General features: G+C 42.9%; 1 protein-coding gene across 1 annotated transcript in view; it reads left to right on the forward strand.

Moving 5' to 3' along the window:
* Positions 1-1,349: 1,349 nt before the first annotated feature.
* The window catches only part of PRKX (protein kinase cAMP-dependent X-linked catalytic subunit), a gene marked incomplete at both ends in the record, with an annotated part of 51,695 nt that continues 39,272 nt past the window's right edge, over positions 1,350-13,772 (forward strand). Inside the window, one exon of the mRNA XM_084273943.1 lies at positions 1,350-1,533. Coding sequence (XP_084130069.1) covers positions 1,350-1,533 — 184 coding nt within the window. The remainder of the gene's footprint in view (positions 1,534-13,772) is intronic.

A 13,772-nucleotide genomic window follows, 5' to 3' on the forward strand; every position in this document is an offset into this window, starting at 1 on the left:
AATCTGTAGTTCTTATATATAATTTATAGATTTCTAATCACTTGTTGCATACACGCAGAATTATTTCTCATTATTGCTGAACCTACCCCACACAGAAAGCAGCAGGCCTCCCATTCCTGTGTTTCCACATTTAATAAAAAGGAGATGCAAAATGCCACCTGCATGACTTGATTTGCAGATAGGCTGCTTATTGGAGCACAGGGTAGATAGGAGCAATGAACTGCGTAAAACTGGCCCGGAACAGGACATGGAAAAAATGAGGATTTCCTTCGCAATTTTGACACGAACGCTCCTCAGTGACTTGGCTCACACACCGATTTTCCTTGTCTTTTAGGACAAACGTCAAGAGTTTCTTGGCGGCCGTGGAAGGAGCTAATGTTCAGTACTCGACTGCTGCTACATTAGGTAGCAGTTCGGCTCGGCGCAGCCCAGCGCGTCCGCCAGCCACCCCCCAGCCCTTTGAGCGTCTTGCGGGCTGGAGCAGGCAACGCGGAGGGGCTGAGGCCGCTGCAATGCCCACACCACCTGCTTGGAAGCGGGGAGTAAAGCAACGAGTGAGAAACTCTTTGAAACGTGTGGGTGAGGGACTCACTAACCCCGAAACACTCGAGTTGCTCTAAAACGCTCCTATGCGTGGGGAAATAACGAGTCTTCCCAGAGCTGTCAGTGTGAAACCAGGTGGGCTGGGGCCCCGCTTTTCATCAACCGCTTCTAACTTTCCTTGGGGAGAGGACGGGACCTTCCCTCATCCCCCGGCAGCCGCAGCACTGAGAGAGCGAGGGGGCTGCCGCGGCAGCTGCCGATACCCCCTCCACCCCCTTCTCCCCCCCGCAGCACAGCCGCGCCGCTTCTCAGGCGGAACTTGGGGATGGGGAAGGACGAGCAAAGGGCAGCGGAATTACCAGACACCCCCGGGCCCTGCCCGCGGCGGGTGGGCGAGCTCCGCGCTCCCGCCGTGCGGCGGGGCCGCTCCTCCCCCCACCCCGCCCCGCCAGCCCTCTGCGGGACCGTGCCGCAGCAGCAGGAAGGCAGACCCCGCCCCTCCGTCCCGCTTGTGGCGCGGCTCGGCACAGCACAGCGCGGCTCGGCCCGCCCGGGCTCACCCTCGCCATTGTCTGCCTGCGCGGCGGTCACTGCTGCGAGCGGCGCGGCGGTTGGCCGCGATGCTGAAGGGCTTCGCGCCCCCTCAGAGGAGTCAGCGGGAACGGACTCCAGCCGCAGGGAGCAGCCACTCCGCCTGCTGAAGACTGAAACTTTGCGTCCCCGCCGCTCCCTCTCCTCCTTCCCCTCGCCGGCCCGGCTCGCCCTTCTCCATGCGCTGAGCGGCCGCGGGGCGCCCGCTCGGCCCCATGGACGCCTTCAGCACCGCCAAGACCAAAATGGGGGCGAAAAGCGGCGGCGAGGCGGCGGCAGCGGGGTTGGTCGCGCCTCAGCCCACCGCGCCAGTCCCCAGCCCTGCCGGCCTCGGCTCTCCCGCCGCGCCCGAGCCTGCCGCCTACAAGCTGGAGGACCTGGAGACCCTGGCCACTGTGGGTGAGTGCGGGAAGGGGTGAGGCGGCGGGACCGGGGAGGAACAAAGGAGCTGCCCAGGTGCCTGCCTGCGGCCGTGCCCGGGAGGAGGAGGGCGGGCAGCGCTAGACGCAGCTCGGCGCTCTCCCGCCGGGCGTGGTTCCCGGAGAAACCCCACCGGCCAGCTGCCCCCACCCCTGCCCGAGCGTCCTCCTTGGGGTTTTTTTTTAGGGGGGGGCGCCCCCTTCCTCTGCTCCTTTCTTTTCCCGCACCGCGCCCGGGAGCCGCGACCGCTGGGTGTTGTGGGCCCGTTCTGAGGCAGCGGCGCTGGATCGCCGGCCGTTAACGGCCGGCAGGTGCCGCCGGCCGTTTGGGGCGACCCCTTCCCCTCCCCTCCCAGCCCCCACCACCCGCCTCCACACGCATCCGCGGCGCTGGGGAGGGGGCCGCTGGCGGGTGCGGAAGGCAGCAGCTCGGCGCCGTAGAGCTGACCGCGTTGTGGTTGTACGGCGCTCGGGCAGACGCGGCTGCAGCCTGTCGTGTAGTTGGGGGAGCCGCGCCGCGGGTCTGCGGGAGGGTGTTGGCATTGTCTGTCCCTGGCGCGGCTGTGCCAGTGTCATCGTCGCTGGCTGCGGCTGGGCGAGCCTGGAACCGGGTCCGGCCCGTCAGTGAGGCGGTGACAGTCGCTGCTGAAGCCTAAAGCCCTTTCGGTGTAAAACCTGATTTATCTGGTTTAACTTCATTTACCAGCGTCTTGATTAAAAATAATAATAATAAAAATTCATCATTTAAATGTAGTTGTCGGGCCAGTGGAAAGATCAAACAGGCTAACTGAAATACAGCGAGGTGTATTTAAAAAGCCCCTGAATATTGATGCGGAGGCGCTTTGCGTGTGTAGAATTTGGGTAGAAGGCAAGGTTGCAGCTCCCGTCTAGCACGCCAACAGCTCAGCCGCATGCCGAGTAAAGGTGTGTAGTGATGGGGCGTTTCAGACCTCGGTGGTGCCTGTCGTGTTCACAGCCGCTGGTGTCTGCCTGTGCCTTGTGTTTGAACGTGCGTACGTGTAGTTAGTTAACGTACGCTTTTGCACCTGGTTTGAAGGATTTCGTGTGCAGCTGTACAGAAGTTACATTCTTTTTTCTAGCTAGGACTCTGTAGTGATTTTTGAGTAGGTTTATTCCAGTAGGTGCTGTAACTCTCAATTTCCAAAAGCTCTCTTCAGCAAAACAGGTATCATTTAACCCTTTTGGAATGAAGTTAATGTTTTTTGAAAAGGTCTTTAAAAATTGAGTTGGACGTGCTGAAGAATGTTATAATTGGTGAAGACTGTGTTATCTTTGTATGAAAGTAGATTGTTGAGATAATTTTTCCAGTTTTAAATGTGAATAGGCATTTAACTGAGAAAATAATTAGTACGAGACTGCTAGACAGACTTCTGATAGTTTTGGGTTTTCCCCCAGAAGTGATTGTTCTTGTTTGTTACATCATGACTAGTTGCCGTGGATACAGTCATCATCACAGAGGATTATGACTTCCATAGGCTGCTGGAAAATAGTAATTTTTAAAGACTGTATAATAGTTACGGGAATGTTTCTGAAACCAGTACAGAAATGTAGAAGTAATCCTGGTGGCAATTTGAAACAGCATATCTTTTTTTGAGTGTTCTTTAAGGTGCTTCTTAGAGGTTGAGGAAGAGGAAAGTCATGATTCCATAAGGAGTAAGCAGAGGCTAAAAAAAAAAAGTGCTTGATATGAAGATGCAGAAAAGGGAACAAAATGTAAAAGGAGCAGTACTCCTCATGAGAGCACTGACAGAACACTTAACAGTCTCCCTTCCTTCTCTGTCTTCCCCAGCTTGATGTTTTTTTCTTCTCTCAAATAGCTCTGAGATGATCATTCTTTGCATCTCTTACGACCTGTGGCATTGGTTGTTTAGTAGTGAGAGGGAAGGCAAACTGCAAGTTTTGAAGGCTATAAAAGTGTGCACAGGTAAATACATAAAGCCTTAGCTTATCAAAGCAGCCGAGCTGGTTTATTGTTTGTTGATTTTAAAATGAATTTATGACATGCCTATGCACCTCAATAGAAAACTGGGAGGAGGAAAGAGATCTAGGTTCTGACCAGGAAGCAATAAAACAGCCTCAAAGTGATACCGAAACTGAACACATTCATACCTGCCTCTGAGTGGCAGAGTTTATGAAGGATGCAGTGCCCTGCTGATGTCTCTGTAGAGCATCTTAGATCTGAGCCAGTGACTCTCTAAGGTTGGGCTGCTCTGTGAGCACCTACTAACTGTGCTACGTTTCATTCCTGAGTTAAATGGGCTGCCAGTTAATTTGGTGCAGAATGCTGCAGAATACTGTGTAGATGAGTAGTTTAGCTTGTAAAGCTCTTTTTTTTTGCTTGGCTAAACCTTCTAAATTAAGTTAGTTAAATGCAGTTTGGGTTTATATCTGATGTACTGAAAGAGTGTATCTGCAGTGGTTTCAGCCAATATAACCCTGTCCTCGGTTTTGATCTCCCTGCACAAATAGATGAGATTAATGTATTGGCATCAGTTTCACTACAGCAATTTAAGGTTGTAGTTTGTTTACTGTGATAAGAATAGCCACTTTCTTTCTGCTGATGTTCTCAAAACCTGTGTACTCTGAAATATTCAGAGATCTTTGTGGAGGGGAGGGAGATGTTAGAATTGCCTGTGTAATTTCTGTGTATCTTCTCTTGTTAGAATTGCTGTTGTATAAGGACATATCCAGGCTTAGAAACAATATGGCCTTTGAAACTATCAACACCAAAAGTGGCAAAATAAGGAGGGGGCTTGGTGCTCTTATGTAGCTTGGTTGTGGGTAATGTTAACAGTAACAAAATTGTGTTGGTGTCTTGAAACTGTGGTCATCCCTGACTTTAGGGACCTTCTGTTGGAACATGGAATAAAATTCATGTAAAAAAAAATTGGAAGCAGTACCTCCTTTCAATATAACAGCTAGTCTTTGAAAAATCCTTCATAGTCTAAGAGGATTAAAACCTCTCTGTTAACCTGACCACCATAATGCAGGCAGGATTGCACATGGTCTCTGATTATTGTTGGTTGCTGCACCTGGTTTAGCAAAGAACTCACTGTGAGGGAGTAAAGAGCAAAAGGGGAGAACGGTTTGACATAACGATTAGGAGGACATTTATCTCCCCCAAACATCACAGGACCCTGAGCCTTTGTTGTGGTGTTTGCGGGCCCTTTGGTAAAAGGCATTGGGAGTGGAAGCTAGAGTACAGGTATGCTTTGGGGGAAGTGCCCTAATATTTAGTTGATAAAGTGAAGTGACGGGTTTGGGGCGGGCACAGAAGTGTGGTGCATACTGGTTTCTGGCAGTAGTAGAGGTTGAACAGGAAGAGTGTTTCTTTGAGGGTACTTCCTGAGAGGTTGAAGATGTGGCTTTGAACCTTTGAGGTATACGGGTTTCTAACGAGTCTTCTTATGTGAAAGGTGAGTGTTCTTGCTCTGGAGCTATTGAAGGTGCCTGGTTGTCTACTTCTGTTTTTGAACTAATTTTCCTTTCAAAGGAGGTTGAAATATGAATGTTTGCTCAGCATGTTCAGAAACTGCTGCTCAGACAAGGCTGAAATACTCTGTGAGTCTCAGTTGAATTTACATACTCAGCTGTGAGAGAGTTTTGTGCTGCATAGAAGCAAAAAAATCGTATGCCACGACCAGCATGTTCATGGAAACTTAACTGCCAAAAGTTCATGGCCCACCCATCCTTACCTGAATCCACTGCAAACTTTCTGTAGGTCTGGTTGGTGGAAGAGGGAGGCTGTGCAGACTAGTGGCGTACTTTCTAAACCTTACTTGGCTTTGATTAGTTTTAACACAATCAACCTTCCTATTCCACTAGCAGTATTCAACTGCAGTAGGACACCTGATATATATCCTGAAATGGAGATATTAAATTTTTAATTATGCCATAATGAAGAAGTAGTTTAGTTAAAATAGAATAATAAGTATGACATAACCAGGAGATACTTCTTCACTTTTGGGCAAATGAAGTTGTGAGAACAAAGAACAAACGTTATGTTCCTAAATGAAATGCATGTTAACAGAGAAGAGGGAAGGAAAAGAGCTCCACAAGGAAAAAGATGACAAACTTGTTCTTGCCCTCTCTCCTCTGAGATGTTTCTTGCCTGTTTTTCAAAGTGCAATGAATTCCATAGTAGGCTTTAAAAATGTAAATTGGGGTTCGTAAGTCTATTCTATTGATTGAAATATTTTAATAATAGCCTTTTCATGCGAAAAGATTCTTTTAAACAACTGTTCCCATGAAGCTTTACTCTAAACAAATGCAGAATAAAAAATTGGGCAAACCAGTATTTTAATTTTTATGAGCATGGGAAAATTTAAAAAACTACATGGGAAAAGTGAGGCACAACATATTTTTAAATACTTAATTTCACTGTGCTCATGCACACACAAAACATGCTAGCATATTTCAAATGTCATATCAGCAGGGCAGTAGCTACAGAACTTCAGTCTAATGCTGTAAGAAGGAATCTGCTCCTCTATAGAACATTACAGTACTATTTTCACTGCCCATGTAAAAATAATTTGCATCAGAATAGCTAAGTTCTTCACTACCAAAGAACACTGTTGGATTCATTAATTTATTTATTTTAAGGGGCTCAAATTAGTTCTGTTTCTTACCAAGTTTTATTTTTGGTTTTGCTTCAGAGATCCTCACCTATTTAAGATATTCTAAGGGATCTGTGAGCATTTCTTTCCCTGTTTTGTTGGGAAATGATAAAAAATAATCTGTACTGCAATGATAAATAATAATCTACGATTTTACTTGGCAATGCTCTTAAATACCACAAGTTTTGAAAGAAAACATGGTCTGAATGTTGTGACTGTAATGGTGACCTGAATTCACCATTACATTTGTACATCTTTGAGACTTTAGTCATAAAGCTAAACGACTTGGGTTTTGTTTTCACTCTGTCTGTGGAATGTCTTTCTTGCTTCATTTTTCCCTCCCACAAGATCATACTTGTCCTAAAATAAATCCTGAGTATTGTTATAACTCATATTCTAGAGAGAAAATGACCAGGTGTGACTCAGCTTTCTTCTCTGGCTTTTCCTGTTATCCGCTGCTGAGGCAAATTTCAGTAACAGGTCCTTTAGCATCAGGTTTTTATTCTTACTGGATGGAAAAGATGGATTGAAACAAAAGGTCAGAAAAATGAGAGTGTATGGAAGAAGTCTAAACCTGTGAGAACTGAGAAAGTTCACGTTTCTGCTTTCTGTTTTCAATGTTTAGAATCGGTGCTGAGGTAAACAGCTAGTGTTTGCCTGTCACGTGTTTCTTTTGCCTTAATCTTATTTAGATGTCTTAAGTGATTGCAGAAAGAAATTCAGTATTCTTTCTCTGATGTTGTGAATGTGACTGTGTTACAGAATGGGCTTCTACACTCAAACACACTTCTGGAAGATAAATTACTTTAAGTCCTAAAAATAGCTCAGAAATGCCCAAAAGTGTCTCTTACAATGCAAATAATATGACAATTTGGAACCCAGCTACTGCTATTATTTAAGAAATAAGAAGCATAGAGTACTCCACTTCCACAAAATTGGAAGCACCTATCATCACCCCTTCCCTCTACCAAGTTTCTGCATAAAAAACCCTAATGCTTCAGGTGAAGATACTGTTGAGACGTTCTTCCGTCAGGTGTTGTGTGTCAACCCAAAGATAGAAAACCTGAAAGAAAATAGTGATTTGAATTATATTTTTTTTTCTTCCCCTTTCTTCATAAGGGAGGAAATATGAAATTAAAGTACTGGTGGTTTACAGCATGTAGGTTCTTTGGGCTTGACTCACCTTTTCTATCTTTAGGTTCATGAGTTTGCATGTCTGGACTGCTTGTAGCGAACAGGGAGAGCAGCCTTTTGGAGATGGATCTCTTGATATTTTGGCTTTTACATCATGAAAACTTAGGGAAATGAATCCCAAGCTCAAGTGCATTTAATGCTGGTTTGGCCCACTTGAGGGGGTGATACACAATACATGAATATTAAAAGAAAATGGTGGTGGAGTTTATCTACCACTTATTTTTGTTGTTACAAGAGTTATAAACGTGTAAAGCAACGAAGAGTGAATTTTTCTGAAGTAATAGGTGGGAACTTCATGTTTACCTTGCAAGGGCTTGTCTGGGCATAAGTTCTTCTTAACCAAATTAGTTTTGGTTGAACAATACAGTGTCTTTATTGTTTATGCTTATCAGCATAAAACATCTTCAGCGCTGGCTTGTACTACTGGGAGTAGTTTGAGACAGTGTCTTTACTTGAGAAAACATCCTTCTATTTCCACGTGGTTTTAGGTGTTTTTCTTAGTAGCTTCAAAGATGCGGGTAGGTAGTATCTTGCTGAGTACTGTGTGTTAGAGTGCACCTGGGATATTCAGGGGACAGAGAAGAGCAATTCTCAAAATTAGACTGCATTTCTATTCCCCACAGGAAGACTATCATGCAAATGTCATTTTAAAAAATGAGCTGCTGCTCTAGTGTGAAGTGCAAACAGTGATTAAAAGAATCTTGTATCATATGTCGCCTTTCCTATTTTTTAAAAAATGAAATTATTAAGAATTGAAGGTGTATCAGAGATTTTCCTCTAGTACAGCCTCTTTTTTTATAGAGACTAAATTTACAGTGCTAAGGAAATTCACCTGGGAAACAGGTGAGTAAATTGTGAAAGTAGTTAACCAAACACAGTGTATTTGGAAAGTGAGTGGAATGTCACAGAATGAGAAAACATTAAAAAAGCCCACTTATTGTTAGTGTCATTAATGTATTTCTGTGGATAGTTGTGGTCTTGCTTTGTTAATTTTGGTAGAAGAAATGTTAAAATTTTGCATTATTTTGTATTATGTTTACCATTTTAGGTGAATAATATATTTCAGGGGTATTGAAATAATTACAGTTGTGATGCTGAGACTGTAAATTGGCAAATAAAAGACTTTATTGAGGGGTTTCTGGACATGGTGTTTGAAAAGATGTTACCTCTGAAACAGTGAGGGTTTTTTTTTTCTCTTCTAAAGGTTTAGGACAGGGTACAAAATAGATCCTACAGATCATTTTGGAAAGCTTGTTTGAACTAGCAGAAAACATCTTGTTCTAATCTGAAGAGCATTTTGAAAATATTGAAATAGCAATCTCATTTTGGGGATTAACTTAAGGTTTTTTTTTCTTTTTCCACTGTTTAAGGACAACAGGCTTAATGAGCTCTGAATTCTGTGGTTTTACAATTTAGTTTAACTTAACTGAATATCTAACCTGTTTCACTGAAAGGCTAAAAGATGACTGGAGCAGGGGAAAGTGTGTTGAAACTGCATGTCCTAGTGCATTGGAATGTGCTCTTGACTTATGTGTTACACAATACACAATTAAAGTTTTCCTTTCTAGACATACCTAAATGAGATTTAAACTGTCTTTGCATCGTAGCACTACAATTGCTGGTTTTATTGAAAAGTCCTTGTGCTTTTGTGTTAGCAAAAGAAGCTTGCCTGAGCTACTGCGTAATGCTCAGACTGAGGGATTTGAATTAATATATCTATTTTAAGGTAGGTTGAGGATGTTTGCATTGCAGAGTTGCTATTCAAATGTGTGGATGCTTGTCATGGTTTAACCCACCTGGCAGCTAAAACAGCCACAAAACCATTTGCTCCACCCTTACCCCCTCAGTGCGATGGGAGAGGAGAATTGAAAAGGGGGTGTGGGGGGAGAGATAAAACTCGTGGGTTAAGATAGAGAGCTTAATTGGACAGAAAAGAATGATAATAATGATAAGAGAATATACAGATCAAGTGATGCACAGCACAGTTGCTCACCACCTCAAGCCAATGCTCAGCTAGTGCCTGATCTGCACTGCCTCCCTGCTAAACAGCAGTTGTATACAGAGCATGTCATACACTATGGAATATCCCTTTGGCCATTTGTGGTCAGCTGTCCCGCCCCTCCCAGCTTCTTGAGTGCACCCCTCCTTCTCCTTGGCAGGCCAGCATGAGAAGCTGAGAAGTCCTTGACTGCTTGGCAACAACTAAAATATTAGTGTGTTATTAATGCTTTTCTCATCCAGAATCGAAAACACAGCACTATACCAGCTGCTATGAAGAAAATGGTGAAATGGGGACAGGACTGCAATTTTGTTTTGTTGAATTCTGACAGCTGCCCTACCAGTCTTAAATTGTGATGTCTGGTCACTTTTGTTCATGAAAATTATCCACTCTTCCTGTTTCTTCACTTTAATCCCAGTTTGGAGTGGTTGGTAGTTGGCCTGTTAATTGATTGACAGTAACTGTTGTGTAAATGTATTGCCGTTTTTCTCCAGGGAATCAATTGGTCTGCTTTGATAGCACTCAGGCTAATTGCTAGTGTGTGTTTGTGGTTTATTTATCGCTGAAACACATTAAAAGTAATGAAGTAACCATCGTTTCCATGTGACTGAACCGCATGGTGCAACGTACTTCTGTATAATACCAATGGCGATGGAACGCTAGACTTACAGATTGGGTTGATCTGGTCAGTGCAACCATTCCCAAAGTCTTGCTTTGACCCTCAACTTCCTAGTCTGTTGAGGGAGCAGGGAAGTCCAGGTCAAGTTGGCTGACACGGTGGTGTACTGGACAGATGGTTGGATTTGCTCATGGTGGTCTTTTCTAACCTTAAAGATTCTATGATTCAATTTGATTTACATTATAGTTAAGCTAATCTGAGCCACGCTCCTCAGGCAATTTGAGTACTTTGTGAAGTGTCTGGATTTCTAGTCTTGTGACTTTATTTGTTGGGGACTGTTTAATACCAAAGTAAAAGTAGATTGCTTATATGGTTTTATTTGGTGTGCAGTGTATTTCATAGCCTTATGCCAGCAGGTTATGATGTCTAAAAAAGACACATTTTTATGTAAAATCTTTGCTTTTTGTTTCTTTCCCATGTATTTAGTTTGAATAGTACCTACAACTTTCTGTTAGATTATAAATTTTATATACATGTGTGCATATACATTTTAAATTATATAAAGTCACTAAGAAGTTCTACAATTCTGCAACTTAATGTAGGAAGAGAATATGGAAAAGTCTTCTGCTCAGTTTTTATTAGCATATATAGGACTTCTTAACTGGCTAGCTCTTGCACTTTATAGAAATGAAGATCTGCTATTCATACGGTTTCTACAACATGTAGCTGTTGTTTTGGGTTTTTTTTAACTTGCATATTTTTACTTACTGAAATGATTGATTCTGAGTTAATTTTGCATGGAAGGTCACATCTGGTATTTGTTAATTTGATTCTACCATGCAATTTGCAAGACTTCAAGTATAATGATTTGTATTTTGTATTTCTTGAGTACTTGGGAAAGGCAACTCAAGGCAGAAAAATTATGTAATGTAAACTGTTATTAGCAGGTGTAAACTGTGACTTAAATATGCATTTGTTTTTTGTCTTGGGTACACTTGCTATTGTCTGATGCATACGTTTAAAAAGCACTAGAACTATCAATGCAGTATATTATAATCAAATATGCAAGGCAAAATAAAATCTCTGATGTTGTCTAGTGCAAGAGGAAAGCATGTGGAGCTGCCAAGGTTTGGATTTTTTTTTAACAAGATTGTTACAAAGGAGGTAATGGTTTATTACCAAAATCATAGGAAACGACCATTTAAGGTACCTACAATGCAGTGTTTTTTATGAAATTTGGTGTGGTTCTTCATTAAAAAGTAGCTTCTTATACCATTCGTTTAAGTGTTTTTCTGTTTGTGTCAAGGAATAGGGAACTCTGAGCAATCTGAAATATTTAGAGTAATTACACTGCTGTTGTTGTTTAAAGGTGTGGAGAGCTCTCTGGATTAAAGTAAAATGTCTGTTTACTGTTGCGTTTTGTGCTGTGTGGGTATTGCTCCGATGAGTAAATTAAATGCTCCAGAATTGTTTAGGTGGATGTTAGGGCAGCTATTCCTCCATAGACTCTTCAAAAATGGGCTAAAGTTGGTGTAAGATTTTTTGCTTAGTTCATCTACTAATTAGGATGCGCTGTAATAGCTATATGGATGGTGAACATAAAAAAGAGGCTGGGAGCTGACTCTCTGTTTATGTGAAACTTCTGGATGCTCTAATAGCAGACTCCTCTAGCTAGCTGCCCTGAATTTGATGACAGACTTCTAGCCTCAGACCTCTTCACTCCAGCTTCTTATTGGCTTCTTACTGCTCCTTGGGTGCAGGAGATGATAGCCTGTACAGTTTTAATTTACATGGTTGGCCAAAAATAACTTCAGAGTATGCATTGTAAAATTTTAGTTTGTTTTCAGGAAGATTAATGGGTAACTCCTTGTCCATCCCTGGCGAACGAACAATGAGAACTGCTGGTCAATCTGTTTCTAAACTGGGATTCTTGTCCTCTCTTTCCTCAGAATCTTTTAGGTTGCATGCTGGTGTGCTGAAGCTGTGTTCTGAGGCCACTGAGTTCTCCCTGACATTTTGTGACAAGCTGTGAGACAGACACTGTGTCCTACAGGACAGAACCATTAGAAGGAAAACAAAGTCCCTCAGATTTGTGAAGAACGTGGGCAAAAAGCAAAAAACTAACACCAATGTTAATGCAAAGTATTTTAAAAGACATGCGAACATATTTCATTGGGGAGGGGGAAGAAGGTGGGTTTTTTAAAGCTAATATTTTGGATTTCAGCTATATACATTTCATCTTCATCAGTTGAAAAGTAGAAACAAATTGTGGCACTTCCATTATTGATACTGTAAAGCCTATGAAAGCTATCCCTTTTAAGTGATAGCTTCCAGGGATGGGGATTCCACAGCCTCTGTGGGCAACCTGTTCCACTGCCTCACCGCCCTCATAGTAAATAACTTTTCCCTAATATCTGATCCAAACCTACCCTCTTTCAGCTTGAAGCCATTGCTCCTTGTCCTATCGCTGTACTCCTTGATGAAGAGTCCCTCTCCCGCTTTCCTGTAGGGCCCCTTTTTTAAGTATTGGTAGGCCACATTAGGTCTCCCTGGAGCCTTCCCTTCTCCAGACTGAACAAGAACAACTCTTGCAGCCTGCATAGGAGAGGTGCTCCAGCCCCTGATCATCTTTGTATCCCTCCTCTGGACATCCTCCAACAGCTACATGTCTTTCCTGTACTGCGGACTCCAGAGCTGGATGCAGGTGAGGTCTCACCAGAGCAGAGTAGAGGGGCAGAATCACCTTCCTCAACCTGCTGGCCATGCTATTCTTGATGCAGCACAGGACACAGTTGGTCTTCTGAGCTGCTAGCACACACACTATACCCTTTGTCCGAAATGCGGATGTGAAGCATTTCTAGAGGTATCTCAAATCTTTTTATTGGAAACATTTCTTACGAGCTAAAAGATGTACCCAGGTTATGGTGGTACCTTTGTTATTACATAGGCCTAAACTTTTCAGTGCTCCTACTGCACTGTCGGTTATAGACTAGACAGAGTACAGCCTTGTTAGCTTGTTCTGGGATAATTTTGAGTAGGTTGTGCATTTTGCAGAATAACAACCCCCCCAAAGTAAACACAAAACAAAAAAAAAACCAAAACAAAATCCAAAAAGTGTAAGATGATTTAATTTTGTGAGCAGAAGTTGAGCATAAGATGTGGCTAGGGTGTAATTCTGTAAATATTAAACCTGAGCCACATCAGCGGTGGATTGTGAAAATCCTGTTTAGCCAGTGTTTTTAATACTTTTTTAACACAAAATATGTATGAGTTGTACTATACTGCAGGTGAGTTGTGTTGAGTAACGCTTGCAATACATGCTAATAGTAAATAGAGAAGCAATTTTGTGAAATGGGAAGATGATAATATCACTGACTTTGCTTAGCACTGGATAATTAGACACTATCTCTTTTTCTTTCCTGGACAGTTCTGCAGGTCAGCCCATCAAAATTAAAGCAGGAGTTGGTGGTATAGTTACTGATTTCATAGCTTAGAGTATGACTGTTTAGGCAAATCCAGTTAAGGATAACATTAGTTTTCATATCAAATAGTAAGGTATTAGTATTAGTCATTGGCACAGCTTTCTTCTGCAACCTCCCAAGGAGGTATATTTTGACAGTGCAATGCTAGTTTCTTCCATCAGTGATCTGGAGGACCCCTTCTGTATTAAGTGATGTTAATGGTCTTTGTCCTGTCTTCTGAGGCACTTGTTTCTAGGAAGTGTGCAATCATGTGAAAGAAACTGAAGTTCAGTTCTCAGAACAGTAAAA

The sequence above is a fragment of the Gallinula chloropus genome (assembly GCF_964237585.1).
Source record: "Gallinula chloropus genome assembly, chromosome: 1".
NCBI classification, from domain to species: domain Eukaryota; kingdom Metazoa; phylum Chordata; class Aves; order Gruiformes; family Rallidae; genus Gallinula; species Gallinula chloropus.